This window comes from Vanessa tameamea, chromosome W (genome assembly GCF_037043105.1).
Source record: "Vanessa tameamea isolate UH-Manoa-2023 chromosome W, ilVanTame1 primary haplotype, whole genome shotgun sequence".
Taxonomy (NCBI): domain Eukaryota; kingdom Metazoa; phylum Arthropoda; class Insecta; order Lepidoptera; family Nymphalidae; genus Vanessa; species Vanessa tameamea.
The window spans coordinates 4,480,518-4,496,463 of record NC_087340.1 but is presented as its reverse complement, the minus strand read 5'-3'; the positions used below and the strand labels follow the sequence as shown (position 1 = coordinate 4,496,463).

At 37.8% G+C, this 15,946-nt stretch overlaps 1 protein-coding gene and 1 long non-coding RNA gene across 2 annotated transcripts in view; both read right to left on the bottom strand.

The window, feature by feature from the left end:
* Positions 1-15,946, bottom strand: part of LOC135194607 (uncharacterized) — a 441,435-nt gene that overhangs the window by 49,784 nt on the left and 375,705 nt on the right. The window lies entirely within an intron of this gene.
* Positions 10,396-12,661, bottom strand: LOC113403526 (uncharacterized). The gene is made up of 2 exons (XM_026644110.2): positions 10,950-12,661; positions 10,396-10,913 (listed from the first exon to the last, which is right to left on the bottom strand). Exon 1 carries the CDS (start codon positions 12,013-12,015, stop codon positions 10,969-10,971), a length of 1,047 nt encoding a protein of 348 aa, XP_026499895.2. The 5' UTR covers positions 12,016-12,661; the 3' UTR covers positions 10,396-10,913; positions 10,950-10,968.

The window sequence follows — 15,946 nt, the reverse complement described above, 5'->3', positions numbered from 1 at the left end:
GTCTCGGCAAACGTAGTGTAAGACGTCTTCAGGCACGGTGGAGTGACGATTTGCGCAAGACGGCTGGCAGGAGCTGGATGCGAGTTGCCGAAGAAAGACCACAGTGGCGTGCATTTGGAGAGGCCTATGTCCAGCAGGGACGAATGTGGGCTGATGATATATATAATATGATATGATATTTTTCTATTTATTGTGCAAGCCAAATACAACAAAGAAGTATATCTTCTTTATTGCATTGGCATATAGCTCCATCCAATATATAGCAATAGCCCTTTTTGTGAACCATATCATATTATATAGTAAAATTATAACACATAATATTAAACTAGTGGTAGTGCCACACTGCATACCTTTGGGTTGCAGCCGAATGGGCCGGCACGCCCGGGGAAGTACCACTCTCTCACTCAAAATCGGCGTAAAGTGGTAGCTATGCTACCGCGTTTCGTCCGGTATGTGAGAGTCCCGGAGGCCCGATCCCCCTCCCCCCCAAAACATAATGGTTGTGCAGAATTTGGTTTCATTACCCCAGGAGGGTACCATCAGCGACTGCGGTGGAGAATCCCTCTCTGGGCATCCATGCTCAGGACGTACACCACCTGAGCAGGGATGCCCAGGCTGCCCTCCGAATTCTGGGGGGGGCAATTTTGCGCTCGCCACTGTTCGGGGCAAGCGGAGCAGGCATCATAAGGCAACCCCTACCACCCACACTGGACTTCTGCAACATAAGGGGACTCAACTCCAACTTGAACGCCGTTCACTTTCACCTTGAGACGGCGAAGCCGGCCTTGCTCTTTCTTACCGAGACCCAGATATCCTCTCCTGCCGATACGACATTTCTTTCTTACCCCGGGTACAAATTGGAACATTCCTTAGTACCACGAGCTGGGGTGTGCGTTTTACGTCAGAGATGATATCTGCTCTCGACGCCTCGGCAGCCTTGAAGGACAGGACCTATCGATTATCTGGCTCCGTGTAGACTGCGACGACCATCCGCGAATCTACGCGTGCCTTTATAGGTCCCATAGCGGTAATGCCGAAACCGACCGACTGGTTGAGCACGTCCAAGTGGCTACAGATTCCGTGCTGCAGCAGATCCCATCCGCAGAGATCGTAATTCTTGGCGATTTTAATGCCCACCATGCCGAATGGCTTGGATCACGCACTACCGATCATGCGGGTAGATCTGTTCTCGGCTTCGCTTTAGCATACGATTTGACACAACTGGTCACCTCGCCAACGCGAATACCGGACGTGGAGGATCATATACCTTCCCTGTTGGATATTCTGCTGACTTCCCATCCGGATGGCTACCAGGTTATCGTCGATCCCCCTCTGGGCTCGTCGGACCACTGTCTCGTCCGGAGTACAGTGCCGGTGGCGCGGTACTCACGACCTCGTTTCGTGGGCTGCCGCCGAGTGTGGCACTACAAGTCAGCAGATTGGGATGGAATGCGGTCCTTCTTTGCATCCTACCCATGGGGGCAGGTTTGTTTCTCGCCGGATGATTCGAGCGTTGTTGCTGACTCTGTCGCCGATGTGGTACTTCAGGGTATGGAACTGTTCATTCCGTATTCTGCGGTCCCCATCGGTGGCAAGTTCCAGCCCTGGTTTGGTCGTTTCTGCAAAACGGCTTCACGCCGAAAATGGGAACGCTATCAAGACTGGGCTGGCGCATCGGTGTCTCGTGATGTAAATACCAGCACATTCAGAAAGGAATATAACTCTGCCTCTAGGTCCTTCAAAAACGTGATTGCTAAGGCGAAGACGGAGTACATTGGCAGAATTGGCGAGAGACTGGTGCGCCTCCCTTCAGGAACACGTGCGTTCTGGTCTCTCGCCAAGGCTGTCTTAGGGAATTTCTGTCAGCCTTCCTTACCATCCCTGCACAAGAACGGTGAGTCATTGGCCCATACAGCGAAGGAGAAAGCTGAACTTTTAGGCTCTCTCTTCGCGGCGAACTCGACTCTGGATGACCGAGGAAAGTCACCACCAACAATCCGCGGTGTGATACCACGATGCCGGAGGTTAAATTCCGGCAAAGTGCAGTTCGTAAAGCACTTCTTTCCTTGGATATTCATAAGTCGAGTGGACCCGATGGCATCCCTCCAATCGTGCTACGGACTTGTGCTCCTGAGCAGAGCAGTGTTCCTGAAGGGAGGCGCACCAGTCTCTCGCCAATTCTGCCAATGTACTCCGTCTTCGCCTTAGCAATCACGTTTTTGAAGGACCTAGAGGCAGAGTTATATTCCTTTCTGAATGCGCTGGTATTTACATCACGAGACACCGATGCGCCAGCCCAGTCTTGATAGCGTTCCCATTTTCGGCGTGAAGCCGTTTTGCAGAAACGACCAAACCAGGGCTGGAACTTGCCACCGATGGGGACCGCAGAATACGGAATGAACAGTTCCATACCCTGAAGTACCACATCGGCGACAGAGTCAGCAACAACGCTCGGATCATCCGGCGAGAAACAAACCTGCCCCCATGGGTAGGATGCAAAGAAGGACCGCATTCCATCCCAATCTGCTGACTTGTAGTGCCACACTCGGCGGCAGCCCAGGAAACGAGGTCGTGAGTACCGCGCCACCGGCACTGTATTCCGGACGAGACAGTGGTCCGACGAGCCCAGAGGGGGATCGACGATAACCTGGTAGCCATCCGGATGGGAAGTCAGCAGAAGGTCCAACAGGGAAGGTGTATGATCCTCCACGTCTGGTATTCGCGTTGGCGAGGGGACTAGTTGTGTCAAATCATATGCTAAAGCGAAGTCGAGAACAGATCTACCCGCATGATCGGTAGTGCGCGATCCAAGCCATTCGGCATGGTGGGCATTAAAATCGCCAAGAATTACGATCTCTGCGGATGGGATCTGCTGCAGCATGGAATCTGTAGCCATTTGGACGTGCTCAACCAGTCGGTCGGTTTCGGTATTACCGCTATGGGACCTATAAAGGCACGCGTAGATTCGCGGATGGTCGTCGCAGTCTACACGCAGCCAGATAATTGATAGGTCCTGCCCTTCAAGGCTGCCGAGGCGTCGAGAGCAGATATCATCTCTGATGTAAACGCACACCCCAGCTCGTGGTACAAAGGAATGTTCCAATTTGTACCCGGGGTAAGAGAGAAAAGTCGTTTCGGCAGGAGAGGATATCTGGGTCTCGGTAAGAAAGAGCAAGGCTGGCTTCGCCGTCTCAAGGTGAAAGTGAACGGCGTTCAAGTTGGAGTTGAGTCCCCTTATGTTGCAGAAGTCCACGGTGAGGGTGGTAGGGGTTGCCTTATGATGCCTGCTCCGCTTGCCCCGAACAGTGGCGAGCGCAAAATTGCCCCCCCCCAGAATTCGGAGGGCAGCCTGGGCATCCCTGCTCAGGTGGTGTACGTCCTGAGCATGGATGCCCAGAGAGGGATTCACCACCGCAGTCGCTGATGGTAACCTCCTGGGGTAATGAAACCAAATTCTGCACAACCATTATGTTTTGGGGGGGAGGGGGATCGGGCCTCCGGGACTCTCACATACCGGACGAAACGCAGTAGCGTAGCTACCACTTTACGCCGATTTTAAGTGAGAGAGTGGTACTTCCCCGGGCGTGCCGGCCCATTCGGCTGCAACCCGAAAGTATGCAGTGTGGCACTACCACTAGTAAAAACGTGCCTTATATGTATTTTAAAAGAGCATTACTATAGATTTACATTAATATGTATTACTTCGTATGCAATACAGGACCTGTTTAGAAATACCTAGTAAAAATATCTAAAAAATTATGTTAAAATGTTTATTTACGTTTCTTATATATGTATATCACAATATATATATATATAGTCTGGAACTAATGCGCATAGCGACAAGACGTATTAACTATTGGTGCTTTAATATTATTGTAAAAATCGGTGATTTTGCTAACAGTTCTCTCGAAAATGAACATCTAAATACGTAGCATATCTTCGTTTAAAAGAATAAGTTAACTTATAACAATTTCAGTGCCAAAATATAATAGTTTTCAACAATAACTTTGCAAATATAAAAGTCATTTACATATGTTTAACGTTGGACAAGTGCATCGTGATCTATTTCGTGCGTCAAGACGTTAATGAGCTTCATATTCAAAAAACATACCGCAACCGATAGGTCATTGACCACACATAAACAACGTACAAAACTAATAACTATTTTTGCCCGGTCAACTTAAACAGTTGTTGGAACAGAGGTTTCGAACGCACCGCGTACGCAGTCGACACAGGTTCAAATCTCACTTGTGCGCATCGTTACTTTTGTTTTTTTTGGTAACAAAGTAATAATATGGAGTTCGCCTGCTGTAGCAAATCAATAAAAGATGGTGAGGATCCTATTGTATGTACATCTTGCGATAGGGAATTCCATGTAGCTTGTATGCTACAGCTAAAAGATCAAGAACTAAAACCGGACGATGATCTTAGACTCTCCTGGCGGTGTTCATCGTGTACCTCAAATAATTGTCGGGACAACAAATCTGATACCCTAATTTGCAATGTCACAAAGCGGTCCAAGCAAAAAACTGATAAGAGTACGTCTTCTGAAAAAAATACACATAAGGTAAATCTCACTGCAATACAAATATCAAGAGATGAAATTCGAAATATTATTAAATCTGAGTTTAAAGAGGCTTTTTCTGGATTTCAAAATGTCCTTGAGGATGTTAAAAAGGAAATTTTGTCACTCCAAAAATCTGTGAAATTTTTAAGTGATACTCATGATGCGATTCTTAAGAGACTAGAAACAGCCGAGAATGGGATAAAAAAGTGTGATGCATTATATTCCGATGTGAAAAACTGCCAATTATCTATGATAAACCTCCAAAATGAAATTAATAATAAGGAACAATGGTCCAGGCGTTCTAATGTTGAGATTATTGGCCTTCCCGAATCCAAAAACGAAAATTTAATGACAACAATGAATAAGTTACCGGAACTGGTGGATCACTCAGCTTACAGTCATTCGGACATCGATTTTATAACCCGCGTGGCCCCTAAAAGCAATGATTCCAAAAAACCAAGACCCGTAATTATTCAATTTTTGTCTAGATGGAAGAAGGATGATTTCCTTGCTAGATTACGAGCAAAGAAGAATATCAGGGCTTGCGACCTTGGCTACGTGGGAAATACTAATCGTGTTTACTTTAACGATCATCTAACAAGTGCTAATAAGGCGCTTCTTCGTAAAACAAAAGAAATAGCTCGCGATAAAAAATATACGTATATCTGGGTAAAAAACTATTCTATTATGGCTAGAAAAACTGACACTAGCCCTGTTATTCATATACTTAACGAATGTGATTTAAAAGAATTGTAATACGCGCAATTAATTTATCCAACATATTATATATAAGTACGTTTGGTGGCTTCTTTATAAATTTACTAAAATTATGTTGGCTTTTCTATTTAATTGTAATTTTATTAGGCTTTGAGAGAGAGATGAAACTGCTAAATCTGTTTAAGGTTTATTCTATTTGTATAATTTTTGAAAGGAGAATTATTATAATTAATTTAGATGAAATGGTCAGTTTAAATGTATTTAGTATAATTCTTAAGTCTTATATGATTTATAAATTACTTATTTCGCAATGGTATCCAAAATAGCGATTTTGTACCAAAACGTGCGAGGTCTTAGAACAAAAACCTCTGAGTTTTTTTCGAATATATTAAATTGTGAACATGACATAATTTGTCTAACTGAAACGTGGTTATTACCTGGAATTTTTGATTCAGAAATTTTTGATAGTCGCTACTCTGTCTATAGATGTGATCGTAACTACAATGAACGTAACGATAAAATGGGAGGCGGTGTCCTGATTGCGGTGCGGAACGGACTCGTTGTTAAAGACCCTGTCTTTTTGCCGTCAAACGATATTGTTTCCTGTGACGTTTTTTCATTATGCGTAGCTTTAAGGACAAAAGGTAAGCCCGTTAATTGTAGATTTTTTTGTTGTTATTTTCCTCAGTCGGGTTCACAATTTCAAGATCAGTTGAACTTTTATGAACGTATCTCTGAATTAGTGATATTGAATCCGAAAGATATATTTTTAATAGTTGGTGATTTTAATGTTCCCAGTGCTATTTGGTCTCCTTCGTCCACATCCGCTGAGCTCTGTGAGAATATTGGAAACTCAATGGTCAATGCAATGTCTTCCTTCATGTCCTTAAATAACTTTTCCCAATATAACTTAGTCTCAAACATCAATAATCGCCAATTAGACCTTGTCTTCAGTAACTCAAATTGTAGGGTTATGCGCTGTGAAACACCTTTAGTAAAGGAAGATTTACACCATCCCACGTTGGATATTATGTTAATAGATATTAAAATTAGTAGCTTTCTTAGCCCTCCTCGTATTGTTAAACTTTTTCATAAAGCTGACTATAAAATAATTAATGAATTATTGGCTAACATTGATTGGTCGGTTATTTCTGATTACTATGATATTGACACATCCGTTGAGAAATTCTATTACATAATCAATGATATAATTACAAAGAATATTCCTTCTAAAGTGGTTGTTGATCTTAGTAAGTATCCAGCGTGGTATTCTCCTGTACTTATTAAAATCATTAAAGAAAAACCAAAATATCACAAAAAATGGAAAATGTATGATAATTACAGTGATTACAGTACTTTTAAATTACTTCGTGATAGACAAAAAAGGGTTGAAAAGACATGCTACGATAACTATCTTGATTTTGCGGAAAATAATATTTTGAGAAACTCTAAAGTGTTTTTGGACATTTGTCAAGACCAAACAGAATACAAATGACATACCTGAGCGGCTATATTATAACGATATCTCAACAAGTGACGGTCAGCAAATAAGCAATCTATTTAATGAATATTTCTATACATCCTTTGAACATAGTACACATCTTAACAATTTTTCCTGTAACAGTCAAAATAATAGTGGATATGCTAATACAATTAATTTGTCATCTGTTGATATTTCACTTGCTGATGTTCGTAAGTATTTGAAAACCTTAGATATTAAAAAAAGGTAGCGGACCCGACGGTATACCACCTCTTTTTCTAAGTAAATGCTATACGACTATATCTATTCCTTTACATTTATTGTTTTGTATTTCTCTTCAAACATGTACTATGCCTTCAATTTGGAAACAGTCTTATGTTGTGCCTATTTTTAAAAATGGAGATAGACATGATATCAAAAATTATCGTCCTATTTCGAAATTAAATTCAATTCCAAAACTTTTTGAACGTATAATTTATGACAAAATCTTTCCAAGCATACGCCCCATAATTATTGACCATCAGCATGGATTTATTAACAAGAAATCAACTGAAACTAATTTGTGTGAATTCACTGACTATGTTTTGACTGCAATGGACAAAGGATATCAGGTGGACGTTGTGTACACCGATTACTCCAAAGCGTTTGACAAAATCTCTCATTCTATCTTAATAGCAAAAATGGAGTTCATCGGTGTACATGGTGACCTCCTTAGATGGATCAAGTCATATTTATTGAATAGAAGTCAAGCTGTGACTGTGAAAGGATATCGCTCATCTTTTCTACCCGTTCCATCTGGAGTCCCTCAAGGCTCACATCTTGGACCACTGTTTTTTAATATATATATAAATTATGTTGTTTCGGTATTTGCATCATCTAAATTTCTATTATATGCTGATGATACAAAAATTTATAAAATTATTAAGATTGTTGATGATTGTATTAGTCTGCAAAAAGATTTGAACTTACTTAGCAATTATTGTACTACCAATTCGCTGTTTTTGAATATTTATTTATTTATTTATTTAATATTTGGGAAACAAACAGATATAAAATATAATCTGATTACATAATACAATTTAAATATCACATTATCCAGCGAAGTTTCCACCGATTGATAAAACATAAAATGCACTCAAATATTTTAACACAATAAGATAAAAAATATTGGACAATATTAAAAGTATATAATTAAGTTAATTTAAGATTGTTACAAATATTATCTTTAAATTTAATCAAAGACAAATGAAATATATCAATGTTCCCAAAATGCTTATTATATTCGCGACAAGCTCTGATTAGAAAACAGTTAGCATTATGTGATGAATGACAAGTGGGAGTATAAAAACATAACGGTTGACGAGCGTTGGATCGTGGGCAGTTCAGAGACAACTTACTAAGTAGAAAAGGGGAGTCAACAATATTATTAATAATTTTATATAAGAAAACTTGGTCTCTCATAGATCGGCGTTTTGAGAGAGCTAATAAATGTTCATGGGTAGAATCGCTAGATTTAAAAGACAAATATTTTAAAAAATTGTTTTGGATCTTCTCAATTTCATTAATATGAATATTGTACTGAGGATTCCATACCGTAGATGCATACTCGAGTATAGAACGGACGTACGCGTTATAAAGCAGGTTAATAGTAGAAGTATTTTTAAATTCAGTTCCTGTTCTCATGATGAAACCTAGCAAGCGATAGGCTTTTGTTGAAATACTTCTAATATGAGAACCAAAAGAGAGCTTGCTATCCAGTGTCACGCCTAAGTCTCTCACCTCGTTCTTCCTTGATATGTCGTTATTATTGACAGTATATTTATAAAGCAAAGTTTTACGCTTACGAGAAAAAGAAATTATAGCACATTTTTTTATGTTAAGATGAAGAGAATTTAATTTGCAGTATGTCTCTAACCTGTTTAAGTCAAATTGTGGAGCATGACAATCATCTAAAGATTTAATAGATTTGAAAATTTTTGTGTCATCAGCATATAAAAGAAAATCTGAAGACACAAAAACATTATTTATGTCATTTATAAATATATTGAAAAGTAAAGGACCGAGGTGAGAGCCCTGAGGAACACCTGAACTTATCGGTATAAAAGATGACAAATAGCCTTTAATAGAGACAGCCTGAGTACGGTTGCGAAGATATGAATCCAACCATCTGAGCAGGTCGCCGTGTATACCGAAACTTTCAAGTTTGTAAATAAGTATATTATGAGACACTTTATCAAAGGCTTTACAGTAATCGGTATACACGACATCCACCTGATGTCCTTGATCCATGGAATTAGAAACCTGATGCAAAAATTCGCATAAGTTTGTTTCAGTCGACCTTTTATTGATGAAACCATGTTGCTCATTTATTAAGTGAGGACGTATAATGGGGAATATTGTGTCGTAAATTATTTTTTCAAACAACTTCGCGATGCAGCAAAGTTTGGATATGGGCCTATAATTTTTTATATCATGTTTGCTACCGGATTTTAAAATAGGTACAATGTAAGATTTTTTCCATAAAGTTGGTAAACATCCGGTGTGGAGAGACACGTTAAATAATAAAAATATTGGTAACGCTAGTGCATTGCGAAATTGTTTAAGAAAACAGGGAGGTAAAGCATCGGGGCCGGTACCTTTGCATGTATCGAGGTTTCTAAGATAATTCTTGACAATTGGAATTGAGAGTTCAATAGAGTGTAGATCCACGAAAAATCGACTCTTCGGTGGCAATGAAAATGAACCTCCTTCCGGTTCAAACACAGATTGAAAATAACTATTAAACATGTTGCTAATCTCCTCGCCATCAGATGACGCTGTGTCCCCAAGAGCCATAATGTTTGGTAAATCGTTAGGACCTTCCTTTTTTGATTTTAAGAAAGACCAGAAATATTTGCTGTTACGCTTAATTTCGCATTCTGCGCGATCAATGTAAGCATTATAACAGTCGATTTCAACTATTCTCTGTCTATCCCTCAGAAGCAAAAATGTGTCGTAATCCTGAAGCCTAGAGTAAGTTTTCCATTTTCTATGATATTTTAATTTTTCATTAATTACTTTTATGTGAGACATTGACTATTCTGGATGGTATATGTTGATCGATAATACTATAAACGATATTATAAAAAGTGGCCGTAGCAGATTCAATATCAAGATTTGAAAAACGAAATTCCCAATCAATTTCATTAAGAGACTTGTTAATTGCCTCATCATTGGCTTTATGAAAAAGACGGATTGAATGGGGAGAGTGACGCATTAATTCGGCATGTACTTGCAATGAAGATATTTCTAGAGCCGGGTGGTATTTGTCTTCATCGAGTAGGGGAAACGGACATTTAGAGACATTACAGGTTCGATTACAAAAAACTAAGTCTAATAAACGATCATTACAGTTCCAAATAACATTATACTGCTTTAGATTGGAAAAAGACAGAAAATTGTGTAATATAGTTACTAATGAGTCTGTCTCCAAGAGAGTCGGACAACTCCATATAATCTTCGACCTGTATCCATTGCCCATTGCTTACATTAAAATCGCCCAGGATTAAATAAATATCGTTAGGTTTATCAAAAAGTAATTTAGAGATTAAATCAAAAAAGTAATTTTCGGACTCTACTTGATACGTGATTGTTTAAGACGAATAGTAACAACTATGGCTTCAGCTGCAAATTGATCAAAAATTACCCTTTCAAAACTGTGTACTTCAAACTCACGACGTAATGCAACTAGCACTCCGCCGCCCATTTTATCACCACGACCCTCATAGTTGCGGTCGCATCGATATACAATATAACGATAGTCAAAAAGTTCAGAACTAAGCACCGAATCCAATAGCCAGGTTTCACTTAAACAGATAATGTCAAAATCGTTAAGAAGCAAGCTTTTATAGAATAAGTTAGTTTTGGTGCGCAACCCACGAACATTTTGATAATAAATTTTTAAATTATTATGATCCAACACGGTGACCGAGGATTATAAGCATAATTAATAAACACAAATTAAAAATAATAAAAATGTTCATACACTTGTCAAGCAAATAAAGTTTGGTAATCATTAGTTTGTTATAAAGTCGCAGTAATAAAGCATTTAAGGAAATTGTATTTAAATAAAATATATTAATTAAGATTGAACATAGAAAAAAGAAACAGCTATTTATGTATGCAATAAATAAAACAAAAAATGACAATTGAAACATAATAACGCCTATTTGATTTTTTTTAAATCATTGACATTCGCAATATGAATAACAGGGCTGGTGTCACCTTTTCTAACCATAATTGAGCAATTTTTGACCCAAACATATTTATATTTTTGCTCTTTAGATAAAGTTTTAGCCCGCTGTAAGAGCATTTTATTAAATTTAGTTAAATGGTCATTAAAATAAATACGAGAGTCATTTTTTGCAAAGCCCAGATCACTACACATTAACTTCAACTTTTTCAGGCAAGCCAAAAAATCGTCTTTTCTATAGCGCGCTTGCAAACGGATAACAATGGGTTTGGGTTTATTGACTTGACTATTAGATGCGACACGTGTAACAAAATCAATATCCGAGGGCTTCAAGTCGAAACCAGCCTTAACAGCAATTTCCTCTGTGAGGCGAAGAAGGTTCTCGCCCTTCTTTTCTGGAATACCACAGATTTCGATGTTAGAGCGTCTCGCCCACTGATCCTTTGTATTTATATCCATTTCTATTTTTTCGGATACAGACTTTAAGTGTTCAACGCTGGCAACTAAAGCATCAAAAGCCTTGAACTTTGTCTCCATTTGAAATATTTTATCATTAATTTTATTGTGTTCGTCGTTGATAAAACCCATAGCTATTTTGATATCCTGTATTTCTTGTCTCAGTGAGGTAATTTCATTAGAGATGCTGCTCAAATCCAGTTTCATTGCACTAAATTCTGATTTAATAATATTCTGTATATCCCGAGATAGGGACTGCCCGATCTGGTCTTGATTCGGCCGAACACGCAGGGTTATATTGTCGTCGGCCGAATCCTCTTTACTATCGCTGACGTCAAGAGCATTGCCACGAACAGGTGTATTATCTTTATTACGATGGTTCGGAACGCGGCATTTTTGTGAGCAATCGGGGCAAATCCACGATGATTTAAGATCGGATGATAATTTTTTGTTCTCTTTTTGAGGAAAAATACAGCGATAGTGAAAATAAATCTGACAGAGCTTACAGTTCAGTATGCTGGCTTGATCTGCTTTAGTAGATGTACAACACCCAAATTTATTCATAGTTAATGCTTTCTTTATTAGGCGAAAGATAAAAGTAATATGAAATAATATTTTCTTTATAATATAAAAAAAAAAAAAAAAAAAAGGAAAAATAATCCTTTTTTTTCGGGAAGCGATCTCGTGCCCGCCTCGTCTCAACTGTTCAAAGCACCCATGTGTAATGAAGAGCCAAGCGTGTATGTATCACATATGGTAAAAATATCCCTCAGTAGAGTATGGAGTGTTTTAGAATATTGCAAAGCAGGTAAAGTGAATACAGTAATATTACAAGCACCGACAACTTGGGATTATATTATTAAATGTTCACCAGAAATACTATGATTCACTTTTTACACTTTAAAAACGTTCAAACTCCTCACTGTAATAAGTACTAATTTAAGATGATACACGCACAGACACTTAAGTATTTAATTGAAGATTACTGTCATTAACACTTTTTCTTTGAGTGCACAAAGTTTTCAATTTTCCTCGAAAAAAGAGATTCACTTAAAGAGAGGACGAGATAACGTTTCTTGATAAACTTTGAACTATCACGAATTGAATTAGGATAAACAATTATAGCAAACAAACGAAAAATTAAATATAAACAAATTAAATTGACGGAGTTGATGATTACGAGTGCAGTAGCGACCTCTGTATATAATAATATCTGTAAATAAAAAAATGTAATTGTATAACATATACCAGAAAAAGAAAAGTGATCATTTACAACTACCGATTTAAAGAAGATGATATAAAACGTGTATCAGTGGTCAAAGATCTTGGAATAACACTCGATTCTAAACTTCTTTTCGATGAACACATAAATTCCATAACTTCTAAAGCGTTTCGTATGCTAGGATTTGTGCTGAGGATTTCCAGAGAGTTTAAGCGTGTTTCAACTTTTGCTCTTTTATATAAATCATTTGTGAGACCTATTCTAGAATACGCTTGCACTGTCTGGAATCCACAGTATAGTAAATATATAGAATTCATCGAATATTCAGGAATTTTTTTTAAAATATTTAAAATTTTCGTCTATAAATAATTTGAATCAAATAGAAAAGATACCGACAACTGAACAGAGACGACTTGAACGTGATATGGTGTTTCTATATAAATTGATCCACAACATATTTGATTCCCCTTATCTCCTTTCTAAAATAAATATCAAGTGTCCTCGCCCTGGTAGTCGCAACAAATCTATTTTTGATTTTCCATTGACAAAGACTAAATATGCAGCAAATGCATTTATTAATAGATCATCTAAACAGTACAATAAAACATTTATTGAAAGTGATATATTTCATCTCTCCCTTAAAAAATTCAAACTACAAGTAAAAGAAATATTATACTCTGAAGAGCCTTAATTTACTCATGCATTTTTAATTAATTAATTATAATTTGATTATTTATTATTAAATTATGTTTTCTTGATTTAAAAATTAAATTTATATTAAATTAAATTATATAATTTCATGCACCTATTAAATATCAAAAATGTCTTTTTTTGTATAATCGCAGAATTAGAATCACTTAAATATCCAGTTACATCCATTATCACAAAAAGAGATTATTATATTGATGACCTAATGACCGGATGTGATAATTTAGAAGAAGCCATACAAATTTACAATGAGATGAATAGTTTAATGAATTCAGGAGGATTTCAGCTTCAAAAATGGAGCAGTAATTTGGACATTTTACTAAAATATATTGATAAGGATAAACATCGATCTAATCAGTACGTACCCATTAAAGCAGACAACATGGTAAAAGTATTAGGTATCTGTTGGAATCGGAACACTGACAATTTCGAATATACTATAAATTTACCCAAGCCTAAGGTGCCTGTGACAAAACGTCAAGTTCTATCAGATATAGCGAGATTATATGACCCAATAGGATGGATTGCACCAATAGTTATAACAGCCAAAATTTTTATTCAAAAATTATGGAAATCTCAATTAGGGTGGGATGAAGAATTAACAACAGATTTAACAACAGAGTGGTTACAGTTTCGAAAAGATTTAATTGACGTTAAAAATATCATAATTCCAAGATGGCTAAATTACTCTAACGGCTGTAAAACAGAGCTACACGTTTTTTCTGATGCGTCACAGGCAGCTTATTCCGCGGCGGTTTACATTCGAATTATGAGTGAGGGAAATGTCTACGTAAAATTGATTTCAGCTAAAACAAAGGTCGCACCCATAGACAAAGAGTCATCAATCCCCAGATTAGAGTTATGCGGTGCACTTCTTGCAACAAAATTATTGTATGAAGTGTCCATCGTAATGAACATACCCAAAGATAATTTATTTGCCTGGACGGATTCAACTGTTGTTTTAGCGTGGCTAAAAGGTCCTGCATGTCGTTGGGCGACTTTTGTAAGTAATAGGGTATCGGAAATATTGACAATGCTTGAGTACACTCAATGGGGGTACGTAAAATCGAATATGAACCCAGCCGATTGCGCATCGAGGGGGCTGAGATGTAGGGATCTACGTGATCATCCGCTTTGGTGGTCCGGTCCAAGCTGGTTATCAAAACCTATAATTGATATTGAAAAATTAATAGATATTGACACACAAGAAGAAGAAAAAGTAAGAAGTTTGACAGCGTATAATACACAGAGTGAGGAAGACTTTATTTGGGTTAAATTTTCTAATTTAGATAAAATGTTGAGAGTAATATCAATTTGTCGAAGATTTCTTAACTTGCTATTGCCAAAAAATGAACGGAGAAAATTACCAGGACACGTTACTATTGATGAAATAAGTCAGACTTTACAGATATGCATTAAACAAGCTCAAAGTTTTGAATATCAACAAGAAATACAGCAGATACAATTACAGGGAGAAACATCTAAGAAGAGTGGTCTTTCCAACTTATACCCATTTTTAGATAAAAATGGGATTATGAGGGTTGGAGGACGTTTAGAACAGGCTGATATAGGCTATGACATGAAACATCCAGTGATTATTCCTGCTAAGAGTCACCTTAGTAGGTTATTAATCTCTGATGCACATGAGAAAACCATGCATGGCGGACCACAGCTTATGTTAAATTTCTTAAGGACACGGTATTGGATAGTAAGAGCAAAAGAGTTGGTAAAAAAACATTTCAGGAAATGTGTTATATGTTTTAGGTACTCAAAGGCATCTAATCAGCTCATGGGTCAACTTCCAGGAGTGAGGCTAAAGCCTAGTAAACCATTCAAATCCGCTGGAGTTGATTATGCTGGTCCCATAAATATAAGATTTTCTCCTGGACGAGGTGCTAAGTCATATAAAGCATACATATGTTTATTTATTTGCATGGTTACTCGGACCATTCATTTAGAAGTGGTTACGGATATGAATGCAAAGGCATTTATTGCTGCTTTTCGACGCTTTGTCTCGAGACGTGGTCACTGTCAAGATCTTTACAGTGACAACGGTACAAATTTTGTTGGAGCCGAGAAACAACTAAATGAAATGTTCCACAACGCACGTTCTGAGTTACCGAGTGAGATATCACGTTTGCTGACCTTCGAGAATACAAGGTGGCACTTTATTCCACCTCATGCTCCAAATTTCGGAGGCCTCTGGGAGGCAGGTGTAAGGTCTGTCAAAACGCATTTACTTAAAATTATTGGTGATAGCACGCTGACTTACGAAGAATTATCTACAGTACTGACACAGGTGGAGGCTTGTCTAAACTCGCGTCCTTTATCCGTACTTTGCGACGACATTAATGACCCACTCCCACTGACACCAGGTCATTTCTTAATGTAACTGATGTTGATTATTCTGATAAAAAATGTACTGGTCTGGAAAGATGGCATTTAACTCAAAAAATGGTTAACGATTTTTGGAAAAGGTGGTCGAAAGAATATTTGTTAACTTTAGCTAATAGATATAAGTGGAATAAGAAAAACCCGGAGTCTGACATCAATGATGTAGTAGTG